This window comes from the organism of the source record quoted next, unplaced genomic scaffold (assembly GCF_019419815.1).
Source record: "Pyrus x bretschneideri cultivar Hongxiangsu unplaced genomic scaffold, Pyrus_bretschneideri_v1 Contig13, whole genome shotgun sequence".
In the NCBI taxonomy this organism is placed as follows: domain Eukaryota; kingdom Viridiplantae; phylum Streptophyta; class Magnoliopsida; order Rosales; family Rosaceae; genus Pyrus; species Pyrus x bretschneideri.
This window is the reverse complement of record NW_025999424.1, coordinates 4,986,734-4,999,367: the sequence shown is the minus strand read 5'-3', so window position 1 is coordinate 4,999,367 and position 12,634 is coordinate 4,986,734. Positions and strand designations below refer to the sequence as shown.

The following is a 12,634-nucleotide window of genomic DNA, read 5'->3' as shown; positions in this document are numbered from 1 at the left end:
TGCCAAAGCCATCTGCATTCCCCACTATTCCCCTTAGTTCAACTAATTGATCGAGGCCATATTTATCTTGTTTTTGGAGCAACCCATAAGATTATAAACATTGTAGTGATGACATTCAGCTTCAATTTGGAACAGGCTCTGATGTTTTTTGTTCCTAACTCTATTTAAGGGAATATCTAAGCAAATGAGTAATATACTCCACATGCCCTCATTCTGCTGCCACACACAGTGCTTCGTTCAATTTCATTAGTTGATAATAATTCTTATCTTCTTTCCTCACTGCTTTACACATGAGAGCTAGAAACTGCTGAACCCGCTCATGCACCTATTTTATTTGATATATATATGATTGATTTCTATGTTCATTAAAAAAAAACAGAATCATTTAAAAATAATATTGACTACTAATAAAACTATCATAAAAAAATCAATTAACAATGTGAATGTGTATGTGGCCCATCCAAACGTGTATGCAGACTCGCCACTAATCTTCGGAATAAACCCATTCCTGTATTACAAGTCAAATTTGATGAAAAACAAAACAAACATTTTATTTACCACTAACACCATTTCCCTCATATCAGTTATTTTTCCATTAGCTGAAGAATATGTACTTATTTTATACAATTAATTGAATTTTACCTTATGCTGTCAGTTTAATTACCTTTATTTTTTATTTCCATTTTAATTTATTTTCCCTTCTCTGGTTACATTTGAATAACTATTATATATATATATGGAATCTTTTAACAAGAGGGATCCTTATTTTTTTTTTTTAAATGGGGACAACTATTGACCGTTAGATTTGATTTTAATGAAATTCTGTAGTTGAGATTCTGTAGCCTGTAATTTAATCTCAATCACAAAATTTCCTTAAAATCAAATCTAACAGTCAAGATGGTGTTCTCATTCTTTTTTAAAGGGGTGTGATATCCACACACTCCTTTTTACTTTTCCAGACCTTTTTAGTTTTCAACTGTTAGATTGGATGAATTGAAGAAGATTAACGGACATAAATTAACAAGGGATGTATGAGAAGTAAAAAGAGGTGTGCACCCTTTTTTGAAAAATAGGGATCCTTTTTGTTAAAAGGCATGTGTGTGTGTGTGTGTATATATATATAAAGCGTAGGAAATGGAGGGTTTCGAGAGTAGGGGTACTAAGTAGTATTCAAGAGGCTACCTCTTGTATGCTTCAAGATCTCAATTAATTGTTGTTTTTTTCATGCTTAAGAGCAATGGAAAATTTTTTGTCATTAAGGATATATTAGTACATTTATATCAAGTTTTGATTAGAATTATCATAAAACTAAAATGGTGGCTATAATTCAATACAAGGTCTAAAATATTGTTACTTTTTCAAATTTCCCATATGGTTTTCAATTTTAGAAGAAAAAAAAACCATTCTCTCTCACTTTCTCTCCTCCCTCCCTCTTCCATTTCACGCTGCAACAACCCAGTGAAGACAAACAGCGCCGCTGCCCACCGGTCACCAACGACCGTCAAATTATACCTTCACAATCCTCTTTCTGTCCTCTTTTCAAACCCCAAGATAGTTTCTACAATTTCGTAGTCGAATTTCCTCAATTTCAGATCTAGGAAACGGTGAGCGCGGGATTTCCGACCAAACCTGCCGGAATTGGAGCTGGACCCAAGAGGTAAAAATGATCCACTCCTCGTGGGCTGTCCTCCAGTGTAAGTACTTTTCCAAAATCAAAGCTTTAAGTTTTGGGATCGATTTCTTTATATGGAATTTTAATTCCATTTTGTGTATGCATGTGGAAGATTGGGGTGTTTCCAAGCTCAACCGAGAAGAATGGAAGGTTGTGGGTGAAATTAAGGTGAAATCCGAGAAAACCCTTATTCTGTTTCGGTTTCAATCTGCCCATTTTGTTTATGTCTTGTGTGTTTAAGCATTGGTTAATGTATTATATATGGTTGAATGCTTAGTTGGGTGGTGCATGCAGTCTGCAGACATTGAAATTGGAAGTTGGTAGAGAATTCTAACAAGGAATTTTAATGTCTTCCTAGGTCCAATTATGAATGATGGTTAATGCATGTACTGTGGCAATTGTGGGGAGAGGCTTCTCAGCGTATCTAAAATATGAGCCGGTACACTATATTTTATGATGCGTTCATCGTTGTCAACGTTGATAACATTTGTGGAAAGGTTTCTCATGTTCCAATACTTTTTAAGCTACTAACACGTAAATTGTCTTCTCAAAGTTGAAACATTTTTGGATGTATGTGTATTTTCAAAAATATGATGTCTTTGATCTTGGTCTTGTCACGCGATGAATTACCATGTCCTCTGGTATTTTAATAGTTGGCTCGGCGGTGCCTTTTATTGCCCTCTGTTTGTATGCATGTATGGCTTAGTTTTGTTAATCTCTACTTGCTGGGTTATGTTTTTCTTTGCTTGAGATAACATTGATGTACTTTTCCTCCTTTTGAGGTTGCTTTGAATTCATTTTATCAACCAAAAACTAGAGCCTATATAGAGCTTGTCTTAGTAACTAACTCAAAATAGAAATTCACCAAAAAAGAAAACTCAAAAATATAAATTGAAGTAGAAATTTTCTTTAAGGATAGAAAGTGCATACATAGTTGTCAAATATAAAGTACATACATAATTGTCAAATAAAAAGCGACTACATAATTAGCCCGCGGATATATTGGCTTCTTTGTACAAGTTTCTTAAAGAGTAGCAAATCCAAACCCAACTAAGGATAACATAGGAATTCAAAACAAATTTTTCTGCTTCCTATCAAATACTCCCTGTCCAAAAGTAGAAATGGATAAATCTTTAAGTAACGGAAATTGCATCCATATGAATGAGGCAACTGGAACACTGGCAAGCAAAATGCTTGGAATGACAATCGATGATTTCCCGTCAAGAATAATGTAAAGGCCACAAGAAAAGACAATCATCATGGTGGCGATAGATAAAAAGAGGGTGAAAAGGCCTATTATCATTTTTGTGGGCAAGGATTTGTGAAAATCATCTTCAGAATAACGTGATGTGAGAATGCCCAAAAACATGATAACCGAGGTTGTTGAAGAAAAGAGCGAGATTGCATCTGAAACTATAAAAGTTGTGAATACCTTATTAGTTAAGAATATAGGAAGATCTGTCTTCTCATCATTCTTATCATTTTCACCAGGAACTGTGAATGCTGCGGCAAACATTATGGTGACAATAAGAGCACCTACAACTGTACAAGAAGTTGCAGTTTCCTTCATTGAGTTTTCTGCCTCTTTCCCTAATTCTTTGTGATTCTCCTTGAATACTTTTCGTGGTGTCTTATTATCTTTGTTTACAGATTCGCAATCCTTGGGTTCTGCAATGCTCTCCACCTCCTGCATTTTTGGAGATCAAATTATTTATGGATGTGACTTTGAAATCTTTATCTCTTTGTATAAATCCTTGAACTTTTGTCGTTTGAAACACCACATAACCTAAAATCAATAGTTAAGCATGTAGGATGATATTATAGTACGGAGTTAAATAATAAGGTTTTCCTTTTTAATTTCAATTTTTTCCTGTTATGCGTGTGCCTGTCGACAAACTTTTTGTTTTGATTTTTTTTTATTTTTAAAGAGAAGTAACCTTTGCATTCTCTTTTTTCTTTGAAATTGAATAAATAAAATAACAAAAATATGTGAAGGAGTAATAAATAAAATAACAAAAATATGTGAAGGAGTAGGGAAAAATGAGAGTAAAATTATAGCCACAAAATATATATAAACAACATATAGGGAAAATACTTTCATAAATATAAGCATATGTAGATAGATAAATAGTCACCTTGAACCATTGTAGTTCTCTTTGCATTTGCAAAATTGCACCTTGAATGTGATCTATTTGTGACAATGGGGTAATCCTTGCTACCGTATGTAGTATATTATTGTCGAGGTTATCTTTATACTCCATTGCTTTCTTTAGCTTATCGGAATGCTGGCCATATTCGGATTTATTGAGGCCATCTTTATCTGGTTTTCGGAGAAACTCACATATAATATTATAAACATTGTAGTGACGAGATTCAGCAGCAATTTGGAGTAGTTTCTGATCGTTTTTATACCGAAAATCAAGTATGGGATATGAGGAAGATGTAAGAAAATGAGTAATATACTCCACATGCCCTCGTTCTGCTGCCATGTACAGTGCTTCCTTCAATTTCCTTTGTTTATAAAAATCTATAGATCCTTCACTCACTGCTTTACACATGAGAGGTAGAAACTGCTGGACATGCTTATGCACCAATTTTATCTGATATATACGATTGATTCCTAGGTTCATTAAAAAAAAAAATCATTTAAAAATAATATTGACCATTAATAAAACTATCATAAAAAAAAATAAAAAATCAATTAACAATATGAATGTGTTTGTGGCCCACCCAAAAGTGTTCGAAGATTCACCACTAGCCTTCGGAATAAACTCATTCCTGCATTACAAGTCAAATTTGATGAAAATCAAAACAAAAACATTTTATTTATCACTAACACCATTTCCGTCCTATCAGTTATTTTTCCATTAGCTAAAGATATATATTTATTCAGGTTAATTTCTGTTTACTATTTTCGAGTTTCGTGGTTTTCAACATTTGGTATATGAAGTTTTTATCGTTCCAAAATCATACCTAAAGTGTTAATTTTAAAACAGCCTTATACATCTGTTAGTCTGGCTGGACAACACGTATTAAAAATTGAAAATTACAAAAAAATAAAAAGCTGTCTTCTTGTTCTCCTCTGCGCCCACCGCACATCCATCCTTCCCTCCATTCTCCCTTCTCCCTCTGCACCCACCGCACATCCCCTCTCCCCCAACCTTCCTTCATCACCAAAACCAGTCTCCCCCAACCCGCACCCTCCGTTCCTTCTTCCCTTAGATCCAACCCTGACAAGTCCATGTGCGACCCCGAGAGCTCCAACCTTCCTTCTTCTCTCTGTAAAAGACGTCCCCGAGAGCTCCAACCTCGACGAGTCAAAATCAAAACAAACCAAAATCCATTCCTATATGTACGTCCCCTTTCATTTTCCCATCTCCATCCAAATACTTCTCCTTCTCTCGTTCCCGTTCCCTGCCGTTGTGGATCCCTCATTCTTCCACTTTCTTCCATTTCCGAACTCCCCCTTTTTCTTCTCCACAGATTTGATTAACTTTTTTCTTTTGTTTTGCTTGACATTTGATTAGAAGCTAATCAAATTGATTAAGGGCTAATCAAAATTGATTACCGGGTGGAACGAAACGGACTTGATGGAGAAAAATGCAGCGAAGCCTGAAAAGTCCATCAGTTTTCCAGGTCTGTTTGGATTCTTTGTTTTATGCTTCTGGGTTTTTGTTTGGATGGTCTGAAAAATTAGGTAGTGGGATTGAAAAAGGGGGATTTTTAAGTTTTCGTGATTGGGTTTTCGCTCTGGGTTTCGCAAGTTCTGAACTTTGTTGCATTTTGTTTTGGAAGTTAGACTGTTGTGTTGGTTTTCGTTTGATTGGGAGCGTTGCTTTTAAGGTGCAATGGAAGCAAGTAATAGAATGGTCTCGAATTGTTTACGTTTTGTTTTGGATCTGAGGGAAGAAGGAATGGAGGGTGTGGGTTGGGGGAGAGGGTGCGGGTTGCAGAGGGAAGAATGAAGGTTGGGGGAGACTGGTTTTGGTGGTTGGAGTGAGCTTGGGGGAGACTAGTTTTGGGGGAGAGGGTGCGGGTTGCAGAGGGAAGAAGGAAGGGAGGGGGTTGGGGGAGGTAGAAGAAGGGTGGAGTAGGGATTTTAATTTATTTTTTATTTTAATTTTTTAATATTGAAGTGGGCTTATATTGATACGTGACGCTTAGTTATTGTCTACGTGAACGTCACATCATCAGTTAACAGAACTTCTAACGGAAAAACTTAACGGATGTATGAAACTGTTCCAAAATTAAGATTTGAGGTTTGACTCTGGAATGAAAAAAAATTTCATGTATCAAATATTGAAAACCACAAAACTTCACGGTAGTAAATAGAAATTAACCCTATTTATTTTATACCATTAGTTGATTTTTACTTTATTCTGTAAGTTTAATTACCATTATTTTTCATTTCCATTTTTATTTATTTTCCTTCCTTTCCTTTTCTCTTTGTTACTTTTTATTCGGGAGGAGTATTAAAGGTGAACTTAATAAATAAGGTTTTCAATTTTAGAAACCCATTCTCTCTCTCCTCTTCCCGTATACTCTCTCTTACTCTTCCCTTCCACGCTGCAACAACAACCCAGTAAAGACAAACAGCGCTGCCGTCCACGGGTCACCAACGACCGTCAAATTATACCTTCACAATCCTCTTTCCGTCTTCTTTTCAAACCCCGGGATAATTTCTACAAATTCGTAGCCGAATTTCCTCAATTTCAGATCTAAGAAACGGTGATCTCGGGATTTCCGGAATTGGACCTCGACCCAAGAGATAAAAATGATCCCCTAGTCGTGGGCTGTCCTCCACTGTAAGTGCTTTTCCAAAATTAAAGCTTTAAGTTTGGGATGGATTTCTATATTTGGAAGTTTAATTCCATTTTGTGTATGCATGTGGAAGAGTGGGGAGGAGGAAGGTGAATCAAGGTTGTTTCCTACTCGACCGAGAAGAGTGGAAGGTTATGGGTGAAATTAAGTTGAAATCAGAGAAGACCTTTATTCTATCGATCTACTGATATCATGAATACAAACTCTAGGAAATATGGAATAAATATGTTAATGGCATGTCATTAACAAAAACCAATTGGATTGCAGACATTTAAATTACCTTTCATGGAAATACGATGATGCCTTTGCTTCTCTTTTTGGTCTGACAGATGCCCTTGATCACTCTGCTCACTTTCATGTTTTTCCTTGTTGAGGGGAGGAAGAGGTTTTATGCGTGTACCTATCAAGATGAGAATACAAGCCCAATCATTAATTCAATTAAATATTCTTCTCAACCAATATTTTTATGTTAAGTTGTGTTTGTCTTGTTTGTTTTCGTGGGAAATCCGTTATTTTAACAAGTTGTGTCATGTCAAGTTGTTTTTATTTTTTAGGGAGAGGGAGGGAGGAGAGAGAGAGAACGTGGAGATGACATGTGGGTGAGCGAAGTGAAAAAACAGTAAAAGAAATTTTTTGTTGTGGAAACAAAAATACGAACGCAAAAAACAAATGATAAAGTTGAACACAAAATTATTAAGGGAACTATATAGAAGAAGAAGAGATGCCATATTTGCCTACGGGGGAGTTGAAGTTATTAAGGGATTTTGTGCATTTACATATTTATAATGGTATATTGCTATTGGTATGAAAATAAAAATATGATGATGTGTAATTCTAGACATTGGACTAATTTCACCTAAGTGGACTAATACTAATAGTGACTTAACAAAATTGGACTTATATCAAGCTTTATCCTTTAGAAATAAAAAAAACACAATGAGAAAACATAAAGTAATTATGTACCAACCATAATAGATCAATTTTTCCCATAAACTGAGCAGCCTTCCGCTTTTGAATGCAAAACGGTTGCTGGCCAATGTTACTAAGGGGATATTCCCGTTGTGGTCTATAGCCATGGCTAATCTTGGGTAACGTTGAATTAAATCCCACGCAATATCTATATATAATACAAGTATGAAAAAAAAAAACATTGTAAGTACGTATATAGACAAAATTTGTAACCAAAAAAAAAAAAAAAAATCGAACGGGTAAAAGTACCAAATCTTTGAAGACGAAAGCTGTCAGAAATAAGTTGAGCGGCATCAATAACATTTATCTTTTCGGATGGAGTGAGGGAATAGAGAGAGTGAGCCATTCGTTCTCCTTTTGCGTTCCCTTGGGCCACCACAACTAGAGCCTTCTGAGACCATCTCGGTAAAATGGTAAGTAAATTGGGGTTCTTTTTAACCATGCATTCAGCTACTTCAACGCTTTCTGGAGACAGAACTATCAAATCACTAAGAGCTGTGTAACCAAAGCGGTCTGTTATTTCCAAGTGTCCGTTATCCATTAACTCCACCAACTGTTGTATAATGCGCACGCTGCACCTCTCATTGATTGCGTAGTGAAGAGCTGTACCATCCCATCGAAATCTTGCACTTCGTAGTCGGGGATGTTGGCGAAGAAAGTTGATCGCATTATCCCAATCATTAGACTTGACATATTTGGCGAAAGTATTATGGATGCTCTCAAGAGTCTCAACGCTCTCATCGCTCTCATCATGTCCTGCATGCCATGTTGTTAATTGCTAAATTTCCCATACTTGCATAAAAATAATTAATTAATACAATTCCTCTTGAAATAAACAAATGGGAAATTCTATGGAAAATATAACAAAATAATAATAATAATAATAATAATATAAGACGGAGATTCCACTCCTAATTAATATCACCGATAATGAACCTAAACGTTTACCACTAATTACTACTAAATAGAATTATGTACAAAAAGTATTAATTTGTGACGATACCTCCAGTGACACTCAAACCTTCTTCCAATGCTGACTCTTTTGGATATGCTTCACCAACTGGCTTGTGTGCTGAAAATGAAATTTTTGATTTATCATTCAATTCTTAATTTTCTTTTTCTTTTCCCTTTCTATATACAAATGCCTATGCGTACATGTGAAGATAATTACAAAATATTCCTCATCAACTTTTCTGGTGTGTACGTACCACTTTCATCTTGTGGTCTTTCATCTCGCTTTAGTCCCTCTGACAAATCTTGCCATGCTTCTCTGGCCGTGGTTGAGTACTTGATTAATGGATAATTATCATCCCCGCAAGAATTTTGGATTGCATATAAGGCCTTGGCATCCTTCTTCTTCCAAGCCTTATGTTCTTCTCCTTCAGGAGGCTTCTTAACGGTGCCTTCGACGATGTCCCAAAGATCTTTGGCCAAAAAATAGGTCTTCATCCGAAAACTCCAATCCTTATAGTTCTCACGGTTAAGAACTGTAGAAACAATTGTAGCTGTCATATTCAACCTGCCCATTTATTCAACGAGATTTTATGTTAATAGAGCATATATGAAAGGAAAGAAAAAAAGGAAACAAAGTCAACTGTCTAACACCACTTGAGGAGGGCAAGTGCTATAGTGGAAATCAAGCACCCTTGTGGCCCTCCTCATCCAAATTCAGGGCTCCCCTTTCTCCTCAGAACCCCACCTAACTATTGACACAATAAAAATAAAATAAAATAACCGACACTACTCTATATAAATGAACAAGAGAAGAAATCATAGTATGTGTGTATATTTCGAAAGCAAGGCAATCAACAAGATCCAGGAACAAAAACAAACCAAAGTCCCGATTTGACAAGGAAGAACCTGCAATCCAAAATATAAACAATTTTTTAAATATAAGTCTCCAAAATGGTTACAAGATTGGGAAGATGAAAAGAGAGAATGAAATCAAATGAGAGAAGTGGAGAGAAATTTATAGAAACTCGAAAGAATCTTATTCTGATGTGAGATGAGAAATTTGAACAACCGCTAAGACAAGTAAGAATATCATTCTCACAAAAGAAAAAGACCAAAGTAAAGTATAAAATCAGGTAAGGCTTCAATGCTATATATCATTCAATTTATGGGTGTTTCAGCTGTTAGCTTTGATTTCCACAATTAATTAGATTTTTTTTTTAATCTCAGCATTTCATTTTCTTTATCTTTCCTTTTTTGGTTTACTTGTACTCTTATCTTTTCTCTTTTTTCAAATTCTTTTTTACAAGAAACAATAGGTTGATATTTCATTTAGAGTAATGCTAGGGAGAACAAACTTCTAAACCAAATTTTGTAAACCAACTGATGTGAATGTTGATGATTGGATTATTACTCAAATGTTGAGTAACGTGTTTATTTCATATTGGTGACATATTATTTGGTTTAAAAATTTAGTATCTCTATCATTATCTTTTTATATAACATTTCAAACTAAAATAAAGGTGCTGATTGGGGACGATGCTCGAATGACAAGAAAAATGATCTAGTGTGAATTTTCTCAGACAAGGGAACCATAGTAAACTCCTAAACGGCTATCACATGTACCAAAACTACACACACCACTATTCTAATCTGTCGCAAGACGATAGACGAAACAAATTTCTATTAGTGACCACAAGTCATCGTTGAACAACGAGGCGCCACCATACCACAAAACAATAGATGCAACATACTTGTATCAGTGACTACAAAAAGTCATTGCTAAATAACGAGTCCACATAAAGTCATCACGGAGAAATGATATCATGTAAATTTATCGTTGGTTGACGAGATCATATAACTCATCGCTCAAGGCGAAAACAACATCTAGCCAATGCTGTAGAGAAATCTAACAGGCAAGACAACGAAACTCAACTTAATTACATCACGAAGAAAATCACTTGTCGGCTCATTCCAATGTAGGATGAGGACCATTCCAGCAAAAGCTACTTGCAATGTCAAGCTCAAGTGGATTTGCAACGTCCACGTGTCAAGTTTGAATACTCCAAAAACATATAAAAATACAAAAATTGCTCACCATCCCAGAATTTAATAGAATAAAAAATAACTAGAAAATTATATTTCACGTGAAACTGGTGGTAGATGTGTGAAAAATATGATATACATATATGTATAGCTTTCTTAAACACATTTGATAAGTGGACTGTTCTTTGCTCCTCCCATCATGCATACGGCCGGTTGATTTTCTTCTTTTCAGTAAGAGCATCTCTAATAGTGTAGGCAGTTGAATAGGTAAACTCATTTTGATGAGTCATGTAAGGTTAAAATTAACTTCAATGGTATAGGCAATTGATGCCTACTCCTCAAAAGTAGGTAATATTTTCTATTTTCACCCATAATTTTTAGCTTTTCACACATCACTCTATATTTCTGATTGTCGAATTGAAAAAGTCAGATGAAAACAACAGTAAGAATTAAACAAATATGTGAGATGCTAAAACGAGCGTTTATAATTTCTTTATTTTTTTACTACACTACAAGTAGAGAAATTGGGCTCAGAACACTTTTTATAGGCTAAAACCTTTTTGGTCACCGTGTATGTTTAAAATCTATTTTAATTACTATGTTTTTTATTTAGTCAAAATGATCATTGTGTTTTCAACCTTTATCAATCTGAGTCACTTACTATTAAGAAATATATATACTTATATATTAAAAATGAATTAAAAAATACTACTAATTTTATACAAAGAAAAGAGTGTAAGATTAGGCTGGTAAAATTGAATGAAGGGGAACACACAAAGCCACCGGTCTCCTTCCTAGAAAGCAAAAGCAGATCCTACAATTTAAATATATGGCGTATGTACCCATATTCCGAACATACTAACAAATTTCCTAAAATTTAGATCATAAAACCTATTCGCAACAAATAAAATGACCCGATAATCAAAAAGTGAAAAAGTCAAAAGTAGCAAAACTAAAGCAAAGTGCGAAGGGTTAGTTATCTCTAAAGGAACTCAGTAACCCGTTATTGCTAACAACTCCAACAAAAGCAAATTCTTTTATAACGCAGCTCATCGGCTCCACCAAATCCCAAACAAAACCTGGACAACAAGGAAAGAACCCAAATGAATGAATTCACAGGTCCCACAACTCAGGGAACAAAACAAAGAAAAAAAGAAAAAAAAAAATGAAAGACAAAACATCGACCAGAAGATTGTAAAAGCACACACATCCCTTCAAACGGAAGAATCGCACCACGTTGACATCTCTTGATTCTAAAGCACATACATGCCTTCAAACTGAAGAATCGCACCACGTTCAACATCACCATCGTCATCGTCATCATCATCAATGCTATATCAGTTTGTAAGAGAGAGATGTTATGTGTAAGAATCAATCAGAGAATCCATTACGATATATATTGAACTTCTCCTTCCAATCATATTATAATTTTTAGCCTCTTGATTGTTCTTTATTTTTTATTCATTATAAAAATCTACTGACAGCATACTTAATGAAGCGGGGATTTTCTGACCTTTGGCAAGGAATCATTCCGATTGGCTTATGTTTTGTTGATAGCTGAAGCTGAAACGAACAAAAGACATCAATATATCATCACTGTGTTGGTTAACTACTGTCTACATTAGAAGATTATCTCCACAAGAAAGAGGACAACTTAAATCAGCTAATGAGAAGCAAAAGAACGTGAACAAGCCAAAACTAAAAATCTTAACTAGAAAGCAAAACCAAAGCCTGCTATTCATAATTTAGATCATAAAACGCATTTGCAACAAATAAAATGATCACGGCAATCAAAAAGTGAACAGAGTCGAAAGCAGCAAAACTAAAGCAAATTGTAAAGGGTTAGTTATCTCTGCAGAACTCAGTAACCCGTTATAGCGAACAACGCCACAAAAGCAAATCCATTTTGGAGGGCAGCTGATCGGCTCCAGCAATTCCCAAACAAAACCTGGGTAAGCACCAAGGAAAGAACCCAAATGAAAGAATTCACTGGTCCTACAACTCATGAACAAGAAAAAAACAACATGGACTAGAAGATTCTAAAACACTCGTTAAACTGAAGACTCGTACCATGATCGCATCTCTTGCACAGCTTCGTAATGACAAAGAAAATATTGAGCATGCGAGCATATGAACATAATGCCCCTCGCACCAGGGGAAATGACAAACAAAAGA

General features: G+C 35.3%; 2 protein-coding genes across 2 annotated transcripts; both read right to left on the bottom strand.

Moving 5' to 3' along the window:
- Positions 1–2,550: 2,550 nt before the first annotated feature.
- Positions 2,551–4,277, bottom strand: LOC125474877 (ankyrin repeat-containing protein ITN1-like). Its single transcript, XM_048579083.1, has 2 exons — positions 3,808–4,277; positions 2,551–3,359 (listed from the first exon to the last, which is right to left on the bottom strand). The coding sequence occupies exons 1-2, from the start codon at positions 4,228–4,230 to the stop codon at positions 2,742–2,744; spliced, it is 1,041 nt and encodes a 346-aa protein (XP_048435040.1). The 5' UTR covers positions 4,231–4,277; the 3' UTR covers positions 2,551–2,741.
- A 3,125-nt stretch (positions 4,278–7,402) lies between these two features.
- LOC125475031 lies at positions 7,403–8,989 on the bottom strand. Its single transcript, XM_048579367.1, has 4 exons — positions 8,671–8,989; positions 8,466–8,534; positions 7,712–8,218; positions 7,403–7,407 (listed from the first exon to the last, which is right to left on the bottom strand). The coding sequence occupies exons 1-4, from the start codon at positions 8,987–8,989 to the stop codon at positions 7,403–7,405; spliced, it is 900 nt and encodes a 299-aa protein (XP_048435324.1).
- Positions 8,990–12,634: the final 3,645 nt, after the last annotated feature.